The 25,103-nt window shown below is 33.9% G+C and overlaps 1 protein-coding gene across 1 annotated transcript in view; it reads left to right on the top strand.

Moving 5' to 3' along the window:
- Positions 1-25,103, top strand: part of LOC143642336 (cadherin-10-like) — a 57,623-nt gene that overhangs the window by 13,806 nt on the left and 18,714 nt on the right. Inside the window, 3 exon segments of the mRNA XM_077110663.1 lie at positions 12,307-12,494; positions 14,343-14,596; positions 18,238-18,374. Coding sequence (XP_076966778.1) covers positions 12,307-12,494; positions 14,343-14,596; positions 18,238-18,374 — 579 coding nt within the window.

Raw genomic sequence — 25,103 nt, 5'->3', positions numbered from 1 at the left:
GCTGTCTCTTCATATTTCCCTTCGATTATGACTAAAGATTATACACAACTATAACTATTTAAAAGAAAAAATAAAAAACAATTCAGAATCACTGAGGTCTGGAAACAATTTCATATTTATATATGCTTTTTGTTCTTTTTATTTGGATGTTCTTTTTTATTACAGCTTTATAGTTATACATAGCAGTTGGGGTTATCCTGACAAACTTATCAATGCATGGAAATCAATTTCAGTTATGATCCCCCACTTTTTTCCTCCTCTTTTGCCCTCCCATTTTCTCTCCCTGCTCTGACTCATCTTTCTCTGCTTGACTTCCTTTTGTTTGTGTATAAATTTGTATTTGATTGGTTCTATATAATATCCTGTCCTTCCTTCCCTCTTTCCTTTATTTTACTCTAGCTTTCACATATGAGAGAGAACATTCAATTTTCAGTTTCTGATTTTGGCTTATTTCACTTTGCCTGATAGTCTCCATTTCCATCCATTTAGCAGCAAATGACATAATTTCATTATTTTCTATGCTGGAAAAAAAACCGTGTGTGTGTGTGTGTGTGTGTGTGTGTGTGTGTGTGTGTAATAATTTCTTATTCCATTCATCTATTGATGGGCATCTGGGTTGATTTCATAAATTAGCGATTGTGAATTGTGCTGCTATGAATATTGAGGTGGCTGATTTGCTACAGTATATCAATGTTAGACCTTTGGGGGCAATACAAAGGAGTGGGATAGCTGGGTCCCACATAGTGGCTCCATCCCTAATTTTTTAAGGATCGTCCATACTACTTTCCAGAATGGTTGTACTAGTCTGCAGTCCCACCCACAATGTATAAGTGTATCTTTTCCCCCACAATCTTATCAGCATTTTTTATTATCTGTAGTCTTGATTATTGCCATTCTGACTGGAATGATGCAAAATATTAATGCACTTTTAGTATGCATTTCCCTGATTGCTACAGATCTTAAACATTTTTTCATGTATTTGTTGGCTATTTGTGTTTCTTCTTTTGAGAAGTTTCTGTTTAGTTTTTTTTTTTTTTTTTTTTTTTTTGCGCATTTATTGATTGGGTCATTTTTTTAGTTCATTGTATATGCTGGATATTAATCCTCTACTGGAGGAGGAGTAGCTGGCCAAGATTTTCCCCCACTCTATAGTATCCCTCTTCATACTATTAATCATTTCCTTTGCTGTGGAAAAGCTTTTCAGTTTAATGACATCCCACTTATTGATTCTTGGTTTTATTTCTTACACTTTGGGGATAGGTGTCAGCACCAATATGGTGGAGTGTTGACCCTTATATTTTCTTCTAGTAGTTTTAAAGCTTCCAGACTATTTTCTTAATCTAATACATTTCAATCTGAGTTTTTTGCAGTGTCTAGTTTTATTTTTCTACATATAACTATCCAGTTTTCCCACCACCATTTGTTAAAAAAGCTATCTTTTCTCCAAGATATATTTTTGGCACCTTGGTCAAATATTAGATGACCTATTGGTATGTAGATTTGTCTCTGTGTCTTCTATTCTATTCTATTGGTCTTTATGTTTATTTTGATGGCAATACCATGCTGTTTTTGTTACTACCTCTTTGTAGTATGTTTCAGAGTAGAAATTGATCAGATATTGTGATTCCTCTTGCTTCTCTTTTCCTGTTTAGTATTGCTTTGGCTATTCTGGATCTCTTATTCTTCCAAATGAATTTAAGAATTGTCTCTTCTAATTCTGTGAAGAATATCAGTGGTATATTGATGGGGATTGAATTAAAGCTATACAATGCTTTTGGCAGAATGTCCACTTTGACAATAATGCTCCTGCCTATTCAAAAACATGGGATGTCTTTATCTTCTAAAATTGTCTTCATTTTCTTTCTTCAGTGTTCTATAATTTTCATTGTAGAGCTATTTTTTCTCCTTGGTTAGGTTAATTCCCAAGTATTAACTTTTTTTTTTTTTTTCGGTCATTGTGAATGAGATGGTTTTTCTGATGTCTTATTCAACTCAATCAGTATTGGAGTATAGGGGAGCTATTGACTTATGGGTATTGATCTTATATCCTGCTATGTTGCTAACCTCATTTATAAACTGTAAAAGTCTTCTGGTACAGTTTTTTGAATCTTATAGAATCATATCATTGGCAAACATAGATCGTTTGACTTCTTATTTAGTTTTATCCCTAAGATTTCCTTTTCTTTTTTGCATGCTCTGGCTAATATTTCAAGAACTATATTGAATAGGAATGGTGAGAGTGGACAGCATTGTCTTGTTCTTGATTTTAGAGGAAATGCTTTTAGTTTTTCCATTTAGTATGATGTTGATGTTCTTGATTGATGACTTATATTATCCCATTAATTTCTTGTAAGTATAGATTATATGTTTTGCTCAAAATAAACAAGATAGAACAATATTATAAAATAATAGGTATTTTTATAGCATGTGCTAAATAGTATAAAATATAACACAAACATTCTCATTTAATCTTCACAACATGTGTATGAGGAAGACTATTATAATTTTCTCCCTCCTTTTATTAGTTAAAACAATAGAAATTTATAAACTGAAGTCAGTATTCATAATTATGCAGTTGGAATAGAAGGATCAGCCTGAAGACTGACATAATTTGGCTCTCAATTCGGTACTTCTAAGCAGTATATAAAGAAAATAGTACATTAAAAAATCGTTCCTCCTTCTTGCATTCCACTTTTAGTTAATTATATGATTCACCTTACACATCTGGATTATAGGGTCAGCTTCAAGGAGGACACACTGAATTCTTCAACATCTAAGCATTTTGGTACAAGAGCATGAAATCATACCTTCATAGGTGGGTGCTTTTGTGATACTTAAAGACCAAACATGACTGGTCCTTTTCGTGAGTTCTCTATACTGCTTGGGCAGATGCATAATCAAGTTTTCACTAGACAAGGTCTTTCAAGGAAATTTTATATGATATGCATAGGAATTTAAGGCATGTATATTTAGGGAGATCTGAGACTACCATAATCCCTGCCTGGTACCAAAGAGATTTGATTTAATAACTGCTGGTTTTCTCTTTGTAAATAGAGTCAACCTCCCCTCAACTGGGGATCCAAAGATAATGTAGGCCCCAGGCTGATCTGCACATTTTAAAGTTAGCAAGCACTTTTCAACTAGAGTAACTGTCAGGTATGTCCCAAGGAAGATGCTTCAGCTTGAAAAGAAAATGAAATTTAAAATGTCTCTTTTCCCCTTCTTATTTTCTAGAAAAAATAAATATACTCATGTTTCACAGCACTGTTCTATAATTTATTTAGTTAGATATAGTGTGATTTTTACTGCGACCATGAAAATAATGTCAAATAATTGTTGGATTTTTTCCCTCTTCGCCCCAATGCCTACAGTTTGCAAGAATTACACAGAAATAATATTATTAAGAATTTGTCGATTTAATAAACATTGATTAAATTCCTAGTGTGTGTCAAGAACTATGCTGGGAAATAATAATAGTTTATAATAATCATAAAGCAAGTATTAAGAAGCAGGGTAGACCCACAATAATCTGCATTTGGATAAAGTATAGAGATTGATTCTCTCTCGCTCTCTCTCTCTCTCTCTCTTACACACACACACACACACAGAGTTTATGATGTCACTTTGTAATTTATCTTACAATCTTGATGCTTTTGCATGCATATATTGTGTGTATAAATATATATCATGTGTATAAGTGAAAATACAAATGTATACACCACATATATATACAAAACATGAATGAACATGTAAGTAGAGATTATCTATGAAGATCAGTGCTACAGCTATCAAAGACTGCTGTAACACAAATGATGTGCCCTCTCACATGTAAAACCATCAGTAAAGAGAAAATTATCTAAAACTCCCTCTAAAATAAACAACAACAACAACAAAAATATTGGCATTGAGGCAAAGAGCATTTTTTTTGTTTTGTTTTGTTTTGTTGCTAGAACAGAGTGAACACCATTGGTATTCAGTGAAAGGTGTATGATTTAGCATGGTGGGGGCCCAGGGTTCAAAGCAGTGATTGTGAAAGAAATGAAGTGCAAGCAGTGTTAGTATCAGGAGAAGGGCTGAATATAAAGCACTGCATGTATTATCTAAGAGATCCTTACTATTTTCAAAGCATCAGGCATAGCTCTTCTTTTTGACTAATTGTTTTGGTAGAAGTGAAGCACGCTACTTGGGCAGGAAAGGCAAGAATTGATGAGAGTCTGAACTAATGTTGAGGAGAGGAGGGATTTGAGATTATAGTGTATTTAAGGAGGTGATCCACAGGACTTAGAAACCAGGTCGATAAAAGATTTGTGGGATAAAAGGTAAAATATCAATACAAAGATACTTTCACGCTTTCTGCCAGACAAGTCTCTTTGAAGAGAAAGAGATTTCAATTCAATTTGAACATTTTGAATTGAGAGAGCTAAAGAAAGACAGTGGGTTATAAATATCTATGACTAGTAAAAAATGACTATCGAAGCTATGTATGTGACACACAAGTGAACACAGACGTGACCAATCTTGGCTAAAGGTTTAGGGTGACCGAAAGTGGGAAAATATACTATTTCCCACATGTGATAAAATCATATGAGTCCAAGAGAAATCAGATATACAGAAATATGTAAAAACTCACTTGCAATATTCCAGTTATTCTAAAGGAAACTTGACCTACACCAATCAACTTGGCATTTTGTGTAATGGGATTCAAAGTCCTTCTGTATCATGATACTCTCTAGAAAAAACTTGTGTATGTGTGTGTGTGTGTGTGTGTGTGTTTGTGTGGTGTGTGTGTGTGTTTGTGTGTGTTTGTGTGTGGTGTGTCTGTGTGTTTAAAAAAATGAGGTATGCAAAATTAGGCTGTTGTTTAAGAATTTTTAATGAACTTAAAATTTCAGGTGAGACATATTGTCTGTCAGGAGACTGAATAGTACTATATCTACGAATGATTAACTTAAGGTTTATCATAACCTTCCCCAAACCTATATACTTTTTATGTTTGTACACATTGCAATTCTGCATAACTGTTGATGCCAATTAACGCAGAGACAATTTCAAAGAAATGTATAAAAATAAATTCTAAAAACTATGGGGATCACTGGCAGCCTCTCTGAAAGCTTTGTCATGCTACTTTCCTCAATGGCATAAACAGGAAACTAAGATATTACGAAGAATCTCTGTTTGCTCCAATTTAACTTAAATGCCCAAAGCTAAGTTTTTGATAAGGTCTCCAGGGTTCACAAATATAGGTTTCTCTCTTTCCTCTGATGAGTATCTTCAATTCCAAAGTCTTACCACTTCCTCAGTCTCTAGTGTGACTTTCAATTCTCCTCTGCTTTCTCCTAAATGCCCACTTAGCATTGTGTAATTTCCTTAACTACTCTGCAGTTGCCTCCAAGGAGCTTTATCTAGTTTTTAATTTCTTCCTGTTAAGCTCATTAAAAAACATCTTTTAAACATTATACAATGGAATGTTTTATAAACATGCATAATTGTTTTATTTTTCTTGAAGCAAGTATTGTTTGAGATTATTATGCAGCATAGAGATGTTACCATAAGAATGCACACAAAGCAAATAAAAAATTAAACTAATGTTAAATTATTTTGTTGATTCACATGTGTGGTGCTTTTTTATCTCAACTCTGGAAAAGCAGAGCAGTCTTATGTAAATGTGAATACCAACAAGGGCAGGGAACAAAGGATAAAGACAAATTACAGCTCTTTGAACCTCATTGTTTTTGAATCAACAAAACAAAACAGTAGCTATTTGGGGCTAAATTCCAAAACTGAAGGTGAAAATTTGCCTGGCTTCCCCTCTAGCTGATTTCTGCCACTTCTTGTGTGGCTATTAGGGAAGTCTGTGTCACATTTCTTACTTTGCCTGTCTTATGTCTGTCCTCCAATGTTTCTTACCCACATTGAGGTATCGATGATTTCAATTCTGGTGCACCAATCTGTAATGTTTTTAATATTCTAGTGAAAAGTCCTATTGATCAAATGTATGGTAGAACAAGTGACTTGAAATATCAGTCTCAAATGTCAGAAGCAGAAAACAACAATAACCACACAGAAATAACTCAAAATCTTTTGAAATCTTTAATAATGACAATTCAGGTGCTGTGCAAAAGCATATTTATTTAAGTAGCCATATATTTTGTTCAGTTTTCAGGGAACCTTCTCTGCAACATCACTGTCTAGATTTTTACTTGCTTATTACAATTCTTTGTATGCTTTACAGAAATTGCAATTACCTGTCTCCTCACATTCTTGCCTTGGCCAGAGCATACTTACCAGGAAGAATTATTTATCTGCCCTCAACTTTAAAAGAGAAGCAGATGATTCAATCTGACACCTGAGAATGAATTTAAAACAACAATAAATTGGAATTGATAGAAAAGCATACCACATAATTAAAGAACCATCAACTGTAAGATAAAAAATTAAGAAGCATGCAAATAGATGTCTTTAAAGAGAAATTAAACTTAAGATGGGTGACAGGTGCTCCTTTGCCTTAGTCACTGTGTAAGTAACAATCTTTGCACCTTTTCCAGCTCTCCTCTGCTGCATGCCCTATGTGGTAAATGCTCTTGTAGGGAGAACAGACTGGCTCTCAATTAAATCAATTTCAGTGAATTTGACAAACTGAGATACTTGTATTCAACACACAGGACATGCAAATAAATAAAGTATGAATTAATCATTCTTCCCTGTGTTTAAAATGTAGAGAAACAGTTTTTAAATTTGAAAAATACTCAATAAATCTTGCCCTAAGAATGGTTTCCGAGTAATTCTGAAAAAGAAGCATTATTAAAGTATACATGTAGGACCCTGAATAAAAGTATTTTGAATGAATTAACTACTGAAATTGACGTGCCATGAAACCAACTGTGATATGTGTACAACATTTTTTTTTTTTTTTTGGTACTGGGAATTGAACCCATGAGTAGTTAACCACTGTGCTACATCTGGAGCCATTTTATTATTTATTTTCAGACAGGATCTCATTAAGTTGCTTATGGCCTTGTTAAATTGCTGAGGCTGGCTTGTGATCCTTCTGCCTCAAACTCCTGAGCTACTGAGATTATAGGCTTGTGCCACTGTGCTCAGCAACATATGTACTTTTAATAAATCTATTTAGATTATTTGACAGAAGTCCAAAGTTTTTATTTTGATGAAGGCTCCATCTCAATTGTAGTTTTTCAGAAAAGTACAGAACACCTTGAAAATATTTTAATTAATATCTTAGGAAAAAACAAATATATGTATTTGCAAATATGCATACACCTTTATCCACATATATACTTTCCAACAAATAACTGAGGAAGAATACTGAGAGATCATCATTGCAATTATAACAATACATTTCTAAAACTTGGGTTCCCCTTAGTGTGAACCAATGGAGCATGAACAATATCCTATTTAAGTCTCAGAAGGTACTAGAAATTAACAGGAATATCACTAATTATAATGAAAATGAAATATACACCTTGTAATGGATATTGTCCTGTACAAATCAAGAAATTAAATAAAATGATAAATAATTTTTGATACTTCACCAGAGCTATAATAGCAAGTTCACAGCAGACCAACTTTCAGAATCTAAGGTTGTGTCTAAGAATACAAAGAAGTCCAAGCTAACATGAAAAAGTAAAAGAAAACATAGAGGCTAGAGTAAGTAGTCATGGTTAAAAATAATTTTATCATCAATTTTGATGACATTAATTACCTGGCAGAAACACTTTAGCCAGGTGACCAAGGTTAACTTCATCAGTCCTAAGAAAAATTGACAGCATGTACTCCCTGACAAGTTATGACATACGGAGAACACATCCCTTTTGGATATATCTCACAAAGGTGCATAGCCTTAATCTACTCATGAGAAAATATCAGACAAACCCAATTTGAAGATACTCTGAAAGAACTGACTAGTGTTCCTGTAAAGTATCAATGGAGTGAAAACAAAGCCTGAACTCACACACTGGAAGTCAGTAAGAAGATGATAACCAAAAGCAAAATGAGATCTCCTAAAGACTAATGGAAAAGATGATGAAATTCAAAGAGTAAGAAATTTGATAGTGAGAAACTAATGTGACTCCACTTTTGAGAAACTGGACTCTACCTCAGAGAAAAGCCTGTCCAAGGAGGGGGCATGATTCTTGTCCTTGGAAAAACCCACAGAGCACTCCTAGGCACATACCCACCCTGCTGTGTTGTTTGTCTGTAAATAACAGGAGAGGTCCCTGGTGCCAGGTGTCCCTGATTCAGTTAGGATAGGTGAGGACCCATAGCAACCCCCTAGCAACCTCCAATCAGCATGAGACAGGGAAAATACTTGGAATGCCAGATGACCCCCAAGTAGTTTATGGTGGTTGATAACATGTTGGGAAACCAGGTAGTTTAGCACATATACCCCTCATGGCCTAAACCAATCAGTTCAAATGAATCCCCCTATTGTACTAACCAGTCACCCCTACCCAATTTGTTCCCACCATTGAATGTGCTATCAATGTTAAGAGTTGTTGTTTGATTTTCCCAAAGTATGGAATGATTTGCTGTGTGATGTTGTGACACATAGAGTATCCCCCCAAAATCTATAAAATCTCACTGAACAAAGGACCAGGACTCACTCCCTAGAACACTGCATAGGGAACAGTTGTGAGTCCAGGCTTGAGATAAAGACTTTTGTGTGATTGCATCGGATTCAGCTCCTGAAGGTCTATTGGGGTCCCACAAATCTTCATAACAATAGAAAAGTGATTAGAAAAATATTTGGCATAAACTGAACTTTACAATTGAGATTATGAAATATAAAAAATGGACTGAGTATTTACATGTGGTAGACTTGAAAATTTGACCATACTATATTACCCTCCAAACACTTATCATTTGCTTTCTTTACCAGGGTTATACTGCTCTCATATAGTGAGTTAGAAAACAGTCTTTCTATTCTGTTCTCTGGAAGACTTTGCATAAAACTAGAATTTTCTGGTCCATGAATTTTCTGTTCTTTGAAAAATGAGCTATTTGTGTCTGAATGGTAGATGATTTTAAAATCATCCTTTACTTCTTCATTAGTAGGGTTTGGTATAGTTTAAATTATTTGTATTCATTTTTCAACATACAATATTTCTAATATTTTCTAATTTTCCAATCTTCTGCAGTTGTAGTCTTTTTCTGTAAAATTTTTAATAATAGGTTTTCTTTTTCTTCCTTTTCCATAAGAAACGTTTCCAGACATTTGATTGTTTTGTAAGGTCTTTAATATAAGAAACAATGTTTTATATTTTTTAAAGAGAGAGTGAGAGAGGGAGAGAGAGAGAGAGAGAGAGAGAGAATTTTTTTAATATTTATTTTTTAGTTTTCGGCGGACACAACATCTTTGTTTGTATGTGGTGTTGAAGATCGAACCCGGGCCGCACGAATGCCAGGCGAGCGAACTACCACTTGAGCCACATCCCCAGCCCAATGTTTTATATTTTTAATCTCTTCCTTTTATATGTATCAACTTTATTAGTTTCTATATTTTTTACTATCTCCTATTTCTTTAGCTTTGTGTTTATGTCATTTTCCTATGTTTCAGGCTTAAACTATTAATTTAATTTCATCTTGTCTTTATTTTTTATAAGTATACAAATTGATAAATTATCTTTTTTTGGTAGTATTTTCTGTGCACCACATTTTACTTCATTACTTCTTCAATTGTAGGATTTTCCCCTCAACTTGTTTTTTCTTCTTAATTTGAACATTTATAAGTTAATTTTGATATTTTTCTTTCAAGTTTTTTCAAGAATATAAAGATTTTAATTTACCATTTTGTGCTAATGTTTAGCTTGTGGCATAGTCAAAGAGTTTAATAAATACTGTTTTAAAAAATTTACTCAAACTTGCCTCATAAACTAGTCCTTGATCATATTGCAATAAATGCTATCTGCTTAAAAAAATATGCAATCTCAAAATGGATATCATTCAGTTTTATGTACATATAAATCAAATCATTCATATTATTTATATTTGTTTTCCAAACATATCATATATTTGTAATTTTGGGGATGGTTACCTGATACTTAGTTGAGAACACATTAGCTTGGCTGCATTTCTTATGTACTGTAGATTTGAAAATACATAATAAAAATACTAAGGTTTTTAGCAGAGATCAGATTTTAGGCTTTCTAAAATAAATGAAGTTAAACTGTTCACCTTCATAATGAGTTCTTTCTGTATTGTAGTGATCATTTTTGTATTCTTTCTGTATTGTGATCATTTTTGCATTTCACAAAGGACATTTTTCTGTATTTTAATAGATTGATTTGTTGACTGTATGACATTTAATTTTTTAAAGAAAGTTCTTGAAGTAAGAAGGCTAGAGTTCTAGTTCTGCACTAGAAGATTGATGATACAGGCATATATCAAACAAATAATAAGCAGTTCTATAGATTTAAATGGGTAATTTTTTATGAGGAGGGAAAAATGTATTAAACGGAAATAAGAAAAACATGTAGGAAAACCTCAAGGAGAAAGATGTTACTCCTAAGTATAAATTAAGGGAGAGAATGAAAGAGCAAAATTAGGAAAAGTCAGCCTATGGATCTTTTGTTGTACCTTAAGTAAAATGGGAGCAATCATCATATAGTGCTTATAATATTCAGAGGGAAAACCTTGGTGAAAAAATGCAACCAGCCTATGTTTTATGTCCTTGTGGCATACATAAATAGGTATGTAGATAGTATAGTGCCTGGCAATGGAAAGAGGTAAGAAGCACGACTGGGATTACTACTTCTGAACAGTCTATTTGCAATTAGGTTACTGATGGAATGTTTCTGAGAAGGTCATAGTTGGGCAAGTACTTGAAGGAGGTGATCAAGGGAACCATCCAAATACCCAGGGCTCAGGTGTTCCAAAGTGAAGTGATGAAAAAGGCCAGGAGAGGCAGTAGGAGAGTAGTCACGAAATGAGTTAACTGACTTTCCATAGTGTGATACCAGAGACAGAGAAAAAGGTAAGAAAATACCCTCTGAGACCGACTGGTATGTGATGAAAACTGAGTTCTCACAATGTTCTCCTAGAAAATTACTTTTAAAACTGAATGAATGTATTTGCCTGTATTAGGTTCTTACATCTGCCACAGAAATTCCATAGGCTAGGTAGCCTAAAGAAAAGGAAATTTATCGTCTCACAGTTCTAGAGGCTAGATTTCTAAAATCATGCTGTCAGCAGGTTTATTTCTTCTGAGCCGCCCCCTGCCCCCGACCCCTTGGCATAACACCATTCCTGAAGCGCTTCACCCATGAAAGTGCTATTTTCTTCTGACAAACTGCATTTTAAATATATTTGGGTAATGGGGAGAGGATTTTACTTGAGGGAAATAGCATGAGAAAAATACATAGAATGATGTTGGAAAGAAAGTAGGGGTCAGAAAAAACTAAATGGTCTTGTTCGATGCAAATCTTTCATGAAAGTGAACAAAAGCCAAATATGTTAGGAACGATATATGTAGGCAATAACATGGCTAGACAAGAGGTCTGAACTTTATGATGTATATTAAGGAGAATTACTTAAGGTTTATGAGCAAGAAAGCACAATAATCAGAACTGTGCTTCCAGTCGATTAACCTGTCAGAAATATGTAGTTTATGACCAGGTGCTAAACATAAATCTCATTAGCAGTAGAGGTTGTTCAAGCTGGAAGCACATCCAGGTACACCAAGGGCTTAGATAAATTCTTGTTTTGCTCTGGAAGGAAAGCGAGTTTGTCAGATTTTAGTGTTTTTTTTTTTTTCTCTGACTCTGAGAAGGGCATCTTGATATTTCTGCCATAGACTTTCCTTTGTTTTTTGTTGTCAAAAATAGAAATAAGATTCCTACCTGTTACAGCTGATTTCACTGGAATTTTGGAATGTTCTGTCTTGCAGCTAAAGGAAGAGAAGAAAATTACCAAATACAGCATAGCAAAATTAATTAAATAGAAATAGTCACTGTGTATCCTGTGATTTATTGTGATTGTATAAACACACATAGATATATAACTGCACTCAAAGCAAACGAAAAAAAAGACAACATGCTTATTTTCAAAACCAGAACTCCTGATACTATTAGAGGTTGGTTCTCAGTATTCATTTTAACACACACACACACACAAGTCAAAGCCCTCATGCTCCTAGACTTTAATAGAATGTTAACCATAATTGGTATACTCAAAGAATGAATCAATCTTCATCTAATGTAGAGTTTAAGATTTACAGGATTCTCATATACATTTTACTTCTGAAAATTCTGTTCAGAAATCTCTCTATTCATCTCTTCTTATTCTCTGCAGACACCATTCATCTTCGGGTTCTTGAATCTTCCCCAGTCGGCACAGCTGTTGGAAGTGTAAAAGCAACCGATGCCGACACTGGAAAAAATGCTGAAGTAGAATACCGAATTATTGATGGTGATGGGACTGATATGTTTGACATTATAACTGAGAAGGACACCCAGGAAGGCATCATAACCGTGAAAAAGGTGCTCTGCATCAGCAGAAAAAAAGCATTGTGTGTTTAGAGAGTTGAGGTTTTATTATGTACTTTTCACTCATGCATTATCCATTAAAAGATATATCACTGCCATGCTTGAATGTAATTCATAGTTTACTTAAGAAGGATATAAAGCCAAAAGCTTCTTAGACATGTTCACTGTGTTTCTATTGATTGAAACATGAGTCTTGAGATTTTACAAAATTTAAAAAGTTAATGTATGTGTGATTATATTTTCAAGTCATATTAATAAAAGGCCACGATAATAACATTATTTTCTTAAGAAAATGCTTAATATCTAATAAGATCAATATATCATTATAGTTGGAAGCATAAAATGTAGTACACCATCCAGATTCATGAAGCAATAACTAGAGATGCTAATAAAAACAGAATAGATTGGAACATAATTCAATTGTTCACATTTCCCCTTATGCTATGTAAATTAAACTTTTCTGCTAACATATGTTCAGTGATACAATTTTAAGGTAACCAGTTACGTTATTGTAGGATCAGTACCATCTTATGAGAAAATGCAGGGAAAATTTTTAAAAAAACAATAATTTCTAATGAAATGCCAACCATCAAGTAACCACTGAGGCACTGGTTAATAAGAAAACTATCCTGACAGTGCATGGCAAGGCAGGAGGTACTCAACCTTCATTAAACAGTGACCAGCAAAGGGCAAAGCAGCTTTATTATTTTCCATGACCAGAATGTATCACTCATCCAAACAGAATCTTGTGCATCTAAAAATGAAAAAGAAAATGGAGGAAGTCTGATTCAGCAATGTCTTCTCTGTTAATAAACCTTATCTTTCAGAGTGAATGTGAGGTGAGAGAATAGTTCTTTATTTGTGACAGTTAAACTATATTGATATTTAAAGCCCCTTTTTTGTTTATTAATGCATCCTCATGCCAACTTGCTATTAAATCTGTGCTCTCTTTTTTATGTGTTATTTTTACTTATACGTGACAGTAGAATGTATTTTGGCATGTTATATATACATGAAGTATAACTTCTCATTCTTGTGGTTGTACAGGATATTGTCCTTTCTTATTCCTGAGATTTTCTTTATTTTGACTCTTTCAAGCAAGTATGGAAATTTATCACCAAGATTTTGTAAATTTAAAATTTAAAAAAAAATTTTGGTAAGGGGGATTGAACTCAGGAGTACTCAGCCACTGAGCCAAAACCCTAGCGCTTTTTTTTTTTTTTTTGATGCTGGGGATTAAACCCACGGCCTTACACATGCAAAGTAAGCACTCCACTAACTGAGCTATATCCACAGCCCCTCCCAGCCTTATTTGGTATTTTATTTAGAGATAAGGTATCACTGAGTTGCTTAGCACCTGACTTTTGCTGAGGCTGACTTTGAACTCACAGTCCTCCTGCCTCAGCCTCCTAAGCTGCTGGGATTAGAGGTGTATGTCACCACACCCAGCTTCACTTTTTTTGCTTAGAAAAATTTAGTAGTACCCAATACCTCAAAACACACTTGTGTGCATGCCAACATATACATAATCTGCCAGTCCATTTTTTTTTTGTAGGGAATCACCACCTATGAGATAGGTTTGAACATCTAGCCCATTTTTTTGCAAGGTTTAAAATCTCATTTTCTTAAGTTCCAAAGTGTTACATTTTGAATATATAAAAAGTAAAAATTGAATCCTAAACAATATTTCAGGATTATATAATTATCTGTGCTACTTTCTAAACTTATTAATAAGCAAATCAAATGCATTCAACCTGGATTTTAAAAATCATTCTCTAACTTGAAATGAGCATGTCATACAATTCCCCTCACTTTAATTGAATGACATTTGTCTTTTTACAGCCACTTGACTATGAGAGCCGGAGACTTTACACGCTGTAGGTTGAAGCAGAAAATACCCATGTGGACTCACGTTTTTATTATCTAGGACCATTCAAAGATACCACAATTGTGAAAATCTCTATAGAAGATATAGATGAACCTCCTGTTTTCAGCAGGTCCTCCTACCTCTTTGAGGTTCATGAAGATATTGAAGTGGGCACAATAATCGGGACTGTAATGGCAAGGGATCCAGACTCTGCTTCCAGCCCCATTAGGTAATTATGCCTGTGTTTGAGATGAAACAGAAGAAATTGAAATTCACATAGAGATTATGAAATTCTATTTGAAACATTTAATGCTGTAAAATACTACAGGAGTTTTTCTGTAAGTTATACATAAATTTGGTGAGCCCAGTGTTTAAGGTAAATTGGCTTTAAATATCTGGGAGAAGGTGTGCACAAGGGTTATAGCTTATTCTTATCACATTCTATAGACTGAAGTCTGGCTTGTATCATCTGTTTGTCTCCTTAAAGTGTTTGTTGTTTTCTGGGGGAAACGAGGTACTGGGGATTGTACTCAGAGGCACTCAACCACTGCCATATCCCCAGCCTATTTTGTATTTTATTTAGAGACAGGGTCTCAATGAGTTGCTGAAGCTGGCTTTGAACTCTTCCTGTGTCAACCTCCCACTAGGATTACAAATGTACATCACTGTGCCTGGGCTCAAGAATACTTTTTTAGATGTACATTCACGCTGCAACCAAGCCATGATATTTGTATGTGAGATAAATATAAACGGTTAAAAATAATGTGATTGTGTTATAATTCAGTTTTCTCATAATTTTTACAAATTGTACTTATACTCTAGTCATCAAAGAAGGGAATTTTTGCATTGTTTTTGGTTTTTGGCTTTGTTGTTGTTGTTGTTGTTTAGCTGTCTCAAAAAATGCAATATCAGTCACTCAACATTTTTCTTTATTATGGCAATCAAAACACGTGAGATGTGATATTCACATAAAAATGAGAAAGACTCAAAGTTTGCATTGATATTTGCACTGATATAGCAAGGAAACACAGATATACCTAATATTCATCATCAAAGTGAGCGCTTACTTTAGTCTGTTTTTCCATCATGTGTTCTGGATTTCATTTGTTTCTTTAATTCTCAGCAGGTTGATTTTGCTTCCACATGAGCTAGTAAAGTATTAGTTTAAAGGTTTGCTGTACAATTTCTGTATGTACTCATGACTCATTCACCTGACTGTGGTCAGACTTACTTTGAAAATTCTATAAATTCTGCCAACTTTCAAGTGAAGTCATACTATATACAGTGACAAATGTATGTATGGTTTTATTTAATTATATAATTATGCATAAATACTATTTCTTGGATTGATGTGCAGCATCACAGTTTACATGCTGCAGAAGAAAACTGTACATAATATTCACACATTACTCCCAACTGCCAGCAGGACTTCCCTATGAATATCACCCCTCCAGTCCACTTGTCTTCATCTAAGTGGCTGCATTCCCTGAATTTTTCTTTAAGCTTTAAAATAACTAATATACATGTTCATTTTACCCCTTAAATACTTACCAAGCATTTTCTTGGCAGAAATTCTAACTAACATCAGCCGTCTCTCTTCTGGGTCCCTGATTTCAAAATGGTCCTTTTAAAAAATGATACATCAGAGTTTTGATGATACAAAATCAAGTTCACTAGTATTAAGTCCTGATATAAATATATATCTCCACAAAGTGAAATATACATTCCATCCTCACATAGATTGATGGCTATTTTATATTAAAATCTATATGTAGATACTTAAAAACACAATAAATATAATATTTAATGAAAACACAAATCAAAGGACCAGGAAGAGTCCATTCATGCATAGAATATACAATGCCAATAGGTATGGCTTTGTGTCACCTTGTTGTAGAAAGTAGGAAGGCATACTCTTATATCTTATTATTTTTGTAGAACAAGCAGATACAATGTATACATGTGATGTACTATACTATGTATATAATCAAATAAATATAAATATTGTGGATAAGTATGCACATATATGTAGTAAATTTATATATTCTACAGGTTCTGCATATACCAATTCAAACAAAATCAATGGAAAGTTTTTGGAAAGATATTGTTTGTACTGAATGAATGAAGACATTTTTCTTGTCATTATTTCCCAAATAGTATAGCACAATAATTACTTGTGTAGGGTATGGCATTTATCTTATATTAGGTATTATAAACAATCTAGAAATGATTTAAAGGAGAATGTGCATTGGTTCTAATCCCCAGTGGATATAAAAGGACAATTTTATATATTCAAAGAAATAAAATATCCCTGCAAGTTTAATGTGTTTATGTCATCATTCTGGACATGTTACAAATTATGTCATATATCCTTAATGGTAATGCAGTAATCAAAAAGTTTTACTTAAAACATGTATCTTGGAAAAGATTTTAAAAGAAAAATGAAAGTTAACATATAATTTGGTGATTAAGAATCAGAAAATAAAATTATATTTTGAATAATATTTGAAAAAGAAGGGCTGTAGTTTCTCTACATCTTCAAGATAATATCACATAATACTCTAAATCTTATTATTGCTTCTTTAAACTGAACTGCAAATAACTAATTAAGAAAAACACAAAAACTGTGTTTGGCAAAATCATGATACATGATAATAAAAGCTTTCTATTAATGTACGTATTTCAACTTCACATCACATTTCTATATAAATAAGGGAACTTCTATTTGCCAAAATTCCTAATAATTCTGTCATTCTTTCTTACATTGGATAAATATTTGTAGATAACCATATCAGATATTAACATATTATTCAAGGAGTTTTCATTCCATTGGAGAAGAATATGAGAATCAAATAATATTCACTAACTGCCTACTAAAGTTACAGTAGTAGATATATTATGATAGTGGTCAGTAGGCACATTGTTTTCAAGTTTAAATTCCTGTTTTAGATTTGGAATGAAACAAATTTCAAATACATGAGAAATGACAGATATAGTTGTACAGTTACTTTAGGTAGGAAGCAGATAGATTCTTGAAATTTAGGTGATCTTGGAAGACTATAAGGAGGAGATAAAATGTATGTTGGGTCTTTCAGTAGTAAACTAATTTTGTCAATCTGGGGTGAAAGTTGGGAATTATTCTAGATATAGGGATAAAATTATTTGCTTTATTTGTGAAGGCTAAAACATGTAGTGTGTTTTTTTTTAAATGGGATTTATCCCAATGACATCATTAAGATTGAAAAACCTGGTATTAGGTTTCAGAATGATATACAATACAATGCCACAATAACCAATTGCTGCCTATTTTAATACAGATGTATGAAGATTTCTCATCTGGAATTATACTATTTTAAAGTTATACATTTTATAATACATGTGGTTAGAAACTGAAGCTATGTATATATCATACTCTGAAGCTCCAAAACACCATTAGTTGATGCCCAACCAGTTTGATGAACCTACTGTTATCTCCAATTTTGTCATTAAGGAAAATCTGAGCTTCTGGGATTGATCTGTTGCAATGGATTACTGCAGTAATTCTCCACTACTAAATAATGTATTTATGTCATCATTCTGTAATCACATGTAATGCATACTATGTTGTGGTCAAATATATCAATATTAGTTCACATGAAAATAGACAATGATTTTAAGAGCAGAGATTTTAGAAGACTAGCATTTCAATACAGAACCAAGTACTTGGAGAGAGTGTATTTCTGTGATTAACTCATGAAACTCTACATTCTAGATCAGTACTGTGTTTCTTCTGATAATTATTAGTAATATGTGTGTCTTTTAATTTTACCATTTTCTCCTGTAACACTTCAATAACACTGCCATGTGCTTTTCTTTGGCCTCTATGTTCAGATTTTCTTTGGATTGCCATACTGACCTTGATCGGATCTTTAACATACATTCTGGAAATGGATCGCTTTACACATCAAAACCACTTGACCGTGAACTATCTCAATGGCACAATCTTACTGTCATAGCTGCTGAAATCAGTAAGATGACTTTATGTCTATAATACATATTTATTTTTATAATTCTGTATATTTTAGTTTTGTATATTTAACATATATTTATAGATTTAATTATATACTAAAATAATTCATTCATTGCTTATACAAATTATACAAATTATAGTTTTTGTTCTAAGAAATTTATATTTATTTTATTTATATTTAAAATTTATTTATATATGACAGCAGAATGCATTATAATTCTTATTAAACATATAGAGTACAATTTTTTATATCTCTGGTTGTATACAAAGTATATTCACAACAATTCATGTCTTCATACATGTTACTTTGGATAATAATGATCATCACATTGCACCATCATTTATAACCCCATGCCCCCTCCCTTCCCTTTCAACCCCTCTGCCCTATCTAGAGTTTGTCTGTACCTCCCATGCTCCCTCTTCCTACCCCACTATGAATCAGCCTCCTTGTATCAAATAAAACTTTCAGTGTTTGATGGTTTGGGATTGGCAAATTTCACTTAGCATTATCTTCTCTAATTCCATCAATTTACTTGAAAATGCCATGATTTTATTCACTTTTATTGATGAATAATATACCATTTTTATCCATTCATCTATTAAAGGGCATCTAGTTGATTCCACAGTTTAGCTATTGTGAATTGTGCTGCTATAAACATTGATGTGGCTGTGTCCCTATAGTATGCTGTTTTTAAGTCCTTTGGATACAGACCAAGGAGAGGGATAGCTGGGTCAAATAGAGGGTACATTTCCAATTGTCCAAAGATTCTCCGTACTGCTTTCCATATTGGCTGTCCCAATTTGCAGTCTCACCAGCAGTGTATGAGTATACATTTTTTTCCACATCCTCGCCAGAACTTATTGTTGTGTGTCTTCATAATAGCTGCCATTCTGACTGGAGTGAGATGAAATCTTAAACTGGTTTTTATTTGCATTTCTCTAATTGCTAGAGATAATGAACATTTTTCATATATTTGTTGATTGATTGTATATCTTCTTCTGAGAAGTGTCTGTTCAGGTCCTTGGACCATTTATTGATAGGGTTATTTGGGTTTTTTTGATGTTTCACTTTTTGAGTTCTTTATATACCCTAGAGATTAGTGATCTGATGTGTGAGGGATAAAGATTTGCTCTCAGGATGTAGGCTCTGTATTCACCTCACAGATTGTTTCTTTTGCTGAGAAGAAACTTTTTAGTTTGAGTCCATCCCATTTATTGATTCTTGATTTTAATTCTTGTGCCACCAGAGTATTATTAAGGAAGTTGGGGCCTAATCCCACATCATGGAGATTAGGGCCTACTTTTTCTTATATTATATGCAGAGTCTCTGGTTGTATTCCAAAGTCCTTGATCCATTTTGACTTGAGTTTCATGCATGGTGTGAGATAGGGGTTTAATTTCATTTTGTTGCATATGGATTTTCAGTTTTCCTAGTACCATTTGTTCAACAGGCTATCTTTTCTCCAATGCATGTTGTTGGCACCTTTGTCTAATATAAGAGAATTGTAATTTTGTGGGTTAATCTCTGTGTCCTCTATTCTGTACCATTTGTCTACCAGTCTGTTTTGGTGCCAATACTATCCTGTTTTTGTTACTATTTCTCTATCCTATATAGTTTAAGGTCTGGTATAGTTATGCTACCTGCTTCACTCTTCCTGTTAAGGATTGCTTTAGCTATTCTGGGCTTTTTATTTTTCCAGATGAATTTTATAACTGCTTTTTCTATTTCTATGAAGAATGTCTTGGGGATTTTGATCAGAATTGCATTAAATCTGTAGAGTGCTTTTGGAAGTATGGTCATCTTGATAATATTAAGTCTGTCTATCTAAGAGCAAGGTAGATCTTTTCATCTTCTAAGGTCTTCTTTGACTTCATTCTTTAGGGTTCTGTAATTTTCATTATATGGATCTTTTACCTCCTTCATTAAATTCATTCCAAATTTTTTGAGGCTACTGAGAATGGGGTAGTTTTCTTCATTTCCCTTTCTGAGGATTTGTCACTGATATACAGAAATGTCTTTGATTTATGGGCATTGATTTTATATCCTGATACTTTGTTGAATTCATTTACTGATTCTAGAAGTTTTCTGGTGGAACTTTTAGGGTCTTCTAAGTACAGAATCACATCATCAGCAAAGAGTGCCAATTTGAGTTCTTCTTTTCCTATGTGTATCCTTTAATTTCTTTCATCTGTTTAATTCCTCTGGCCAGTGTTTCAAGAACTATGTTAAATAGAAGGGATGAAAGTGGGCATCCCTGTCTTGTTCCAGTTTTTAGAGGGAATGACTTCAATTTCTCTTCATTTAGAATGATGTTGGCCTGGGGCTTAGCATAGATAGCCTTTAGGACATAGAGATATGTTCTTGTTATACCTAGTTTTTCCACTGTTTTGAACAAAAATGTGTGCTATATTTTGTCAAATGCTTTTTCTGAGTCAATTGAGATGATCATATGATTCTTATCTTTCATTCTATTGATGTGATGAATTATATTTATTGATTTTCATGTGTTGAACTAACCTTGCATCCCTGGATGAATCCTACTTGATCGTCGTGCATGATCTTTTTGATATGTTTTTGAATTCGATTTGCCAGAATTTTATTTAGAATTTTTGCATCTGTATTCATTAGAGATATTGGTCTGAAGTTTTCTTTTGTTGATGTGTCTTTGCCTGGTTTTGGAATCAGAGTGATATTGGCATCATACAATGAGTTTTGAAGTGCTGCCTCTTTTTCTATTTCCTCAAATGAATTGAAGAGTATTGGTATTAGTTTTTCTTTAAAGGTCTTATGTAGAACTTGGCTGTGTATCTGTCCAGTCTTGGGCTTTTCTTGATTGGTAGACTTGTGATGATGTCTGCTATTTTATCACTTGAAATTGAGCTGTTTAAATTCTGTGTATCATCCTGATTCACTTTGGGCAAATTATATAACTCTAGAAATTTGTCAATGCCTTCAATATTTTCTATTTTATTGAAGTGCAAGTTTTCAAAATAATTTCTAATTGTCTTCTATATTTCTGTAGTGTCTGTTGTGATATTTTCTTTTTCATCATGAATGTTAGTCATTTGGGTTTTCTCTCTTTTTCTCTTTGTTAGCATGGCTAAGGGTCTATCAGTTTTATTTATTTTTTCAAACAACCAACATTTTGTTCTTGTCAATTTTTTCATTTGTTTATTTTGTTTCAATTTCATTCATTTCAGCTCTGATTTTTTTTAAAATTAATTTTTATTGTAGGTTGTTCAAAACATTACATAGTTCTTGATATATCATATTTCACACTTTGATTCAAGTGGGATATGAGCTCCCATTTTTACCCCATATACAGATTGCAGAATCACATCAGTTGCACAACCATTGATTTACATATTGCCATTCTGGTGTCTGTTGTATTCTGCTGCCTTTCCTATCCTCTACTATCCCCCCTCCCCACTCCCCTCCCCTCTTCTCTCTCTACCCCCTCTACTGTAATTCATTTCTCCCCCTTATATTTTTCCTTCTTTCTTCTCACTTCCTCTTGTATGTAATTTTGTATACCCCTGAGGGTCTCCTTCCATTTTCATGCAATTTCCCTTCTCTCTCCCTTTCCCTCCCACCTCTAATCCCTGTTTAATGTTAATCTTCTTCTCATGCTCTTTGTCCCTACTCTGTTCTTAGTTACTCTCCTTATATCAGAGAAGACATTTGGCATTTGTTTTTAAGAGATTGGCTAGCTTCACTTACCATAATCTGCTCTAATGCCATCCATTTCCCTGCAAATTCTATGATTTTGTCATTTCTTAATGCAGAGTAATACTCCATCGTGTATAAATGCCACATTTTTTTTATCCATTCGTCTATTGAAGGGCATCTAGGTTGGTTCCACAGTCTTGCTATTGAGAATTGTGCTGCTATGAACATGGATGTAGCAGTGACCCTATAGTGTGCTCTTTTTAGGTCTTTAGGGAATAGACCAAGTAGGGGAATAGCTGGATCAAATGGTGGTTCCATTCCGAGCTTTCCAAGAAATCTCCATACTGCTTTCCAAATTGGCCGCACCAATTTGCAGTCCCACCAGCAATGTACAAGAGTACCCTTTTCCCCACATCCTCACCAGCACTTGTTGTTGTTTGACTTCCTAATGGCTGCCAATCTTACTGGAGTGAGATGGTATCTTAGGGTGGTTTTGATTTGCATTTCTCTGACTGCTAGAGATGGTGAGCAATTTTTCATGTACTTGTTGATTGATTGTATGTAAGCTCTGATTTTAATGATTTCCTATCTTCTGCTGCTTTTGGTGTTGATTTGTTCTTCTTTTTCTAGGGCTTTGAGATATATGTTAAGTCATTTATTTGTTGACGTTTTCTTATTTTAAGAAACGAACTCTATGCAATGAGCTTTCCTCTTAGAACTGCTTTCATAGTGTCCCAGAGATTTTGATATGTTATATCTGTGTTCTCATTCACCTCTAAAATTTTTTAAATCTCCTCCTTGGTGTCTTCTGTAGCCCACTGTTCATTCAGTAGCATGTTATTTAGTCACCAGGTGTTGGAGTGGATTTTATTTCTTATTTTATCATTGATTTCTAATTTCATTCCATTATGATCTGACGAAATGCAGGGTAGTAGCTCTACTTTTATATATTTGCTAAGAATTACTTTGTAGCATAGTATATGGTCTATTTTAGAGATGATTCATGTGCTGCTGGGAAGAAGTGTATTCTCTCTTTGAAGGATGAAATATTCTATATATGTCAGTTAAGTCTAAGTTACTGATTGTATTATTGAGTTCCATAGTTTATTTGTTCAGCTTTTGTTTGGAAGATCTATCTAGTGATGAAAGAGGTGTGTTAAAGTCACCCAAAATTATTGTCTTGTGGTCTAGTTGACTTTTAAACTTGAGAAAATTTTGTTTGATGAATGTTGATGCTCCATTGTTTGGGGCATATATATTTATAATTGTTAATTCTTGTTGGTGTATGGTTCCTGTGAGCAGTATATAGTGTCCTTCTTTATCCTTTTTGATTGACTTTAGTTTGAAGTTTACTTTATTTGATATGAGGATGAAAACCCCTGCTTGCTTCCGCAGTCCATGTAACTGTTATGATTTTTCCCAACCATTTAATTTCAGTCTGTGGATGTCTTTTTCTAGGAGATGAGTGTCTTGGAGGCAGCATATTGTTGGGTCTTTCTTTTTCTTTTTTTAATCCAATCTGCAAATCTATGTCTTTTGATTGGTGAGTTTAGGCCATTAACATTCAGTATTATTATTGAGACATGATTTGTATTCCCAAAAATTTTTGTTCTTGTTTATTTTTGGTATTTAATGTGACTTGGAATCTCCTCTGATTAGATTTTCCTTTAGTGTAATCCCTCTCTCTGCTGATTTTCAACATTGTTTTTCATTTTCTCTTCTTGGAATATTTTGCTGCAGATGTTCTGTAGTGCAGGCTTTCTAGTTGTAAACTCTTTTAACTTTTAGTTTATCATGGAAGATTTTTATTTCATCATCAAATCTAAAGCCTAGTTCTGTTGGATATAAGATTCTTGGTTGGCATCCATTTTCTTTCGGAGCTTGGTATATGTTGTTCCATGATCTCCTGGCCTTGAGGGTCTGGGTTCAAAAATCTGCTGATATTTGAATTTGTCTCCACTATGTGTGATCTGATTCCTCTCTCTTGCAGCTTTTAAGATTCTATCCTTATTTTGTATCCTAGGTATTTTCATTATAATGTATCCTGGTGTAGATTGATTGTGATTTTGTACATTTGGTGTCCTGTAAGGATCTTGTATTTGTTTTTATCAACTCGCTCTTCATGCTTGGAAAATTTTCTGATATTATCTCATTGACGAGATTGTGCTTTCCTTTGGTTTGAAACTCTGTGCCTTCCTCTTTCCCAATAACTCTTAGATTTGGTCTTTTCATGCTGTCCCATAATTATTGGATGTTCTGTTTATGGTTTCTAACTATCTTTAATGAGTGATCAACTTTATTTTCTGGATTGTATAATTTGTCTCCATTGTCTGTATTCTTTCTTCCAAGTGATTTAGTCTGTTGGCTATGCTTTCTACTGAGTTTTTTATTTGATTTATTGTATCCTTTATTTCAAGGATTTTTGACTTCTTTTTTTTCCCGAATCTTTCTCTTGAAGTAATCTTTTGCTACCTGTATTTGCTCTCTTATCTCATTGTTGGAATGATCAATTTTTTTTTCCTGTATTTTCTCATTTAAGTTATTCTTTAATTGACAGATATTTTAACTATGAATCTTCTGAACTCCTTCTCTGACATTTCATCAATTTCGCTGTCCATTGGTTCTGTTATTATGTCCTGGTTTGTTCGGGGCACTTTCCTCACTTGTTTTTTCATGTTGTCTCTGTGTTTTCCTTTCTTGCAGTGTGGATATGAGATATTACAATTTCTTTCCTATATTCTTTTAGTACCTATGCAGATTATCTGTACCTCACCTTGATGTTGGGCTTCCAGACCCTGCTGGTGTCCCTAAATGCATACTACTGCATCCTGGATCTGTGCAAGTTAGAGTGGTTGAATCTGGGCCTCTGGGCTTAACCTCCTTAGTAGTCTACTTGTCAGAAGGGGAGTTCCTGCATCATAGGCTAGTCTCTGGTAGGTGTCTGGCCCCGCCTGGAAGGTGGGGGTCGGGGTGGGGGAGTTACCAGGCCGGCTGTGAGCCTGGGTCTCTCAAAGACTGGTGTGGGTGGATCTGGGCAACTAGGCTTGGCCTCCCATG

The sequence above is a fragment of the Callospermophilus lateralis genome, chromosome 11, assembly GCF_048772815.1.
Source record: "Callospermophilus lateralis isolate mCalLat2 chromosome 11, mCalLat2.hap1, whole genome shotgun sequence".
Classification (NCBI taxonomy): Eukaryota; Metazoa; Chordata; class Mammalia; order Rodentia; family Sciuridae; genus Callospermophilus; species Callospermophilus lateralis.
This window is presented reverse-complemented; position numbering and strand designations above follow the sequence as displayed.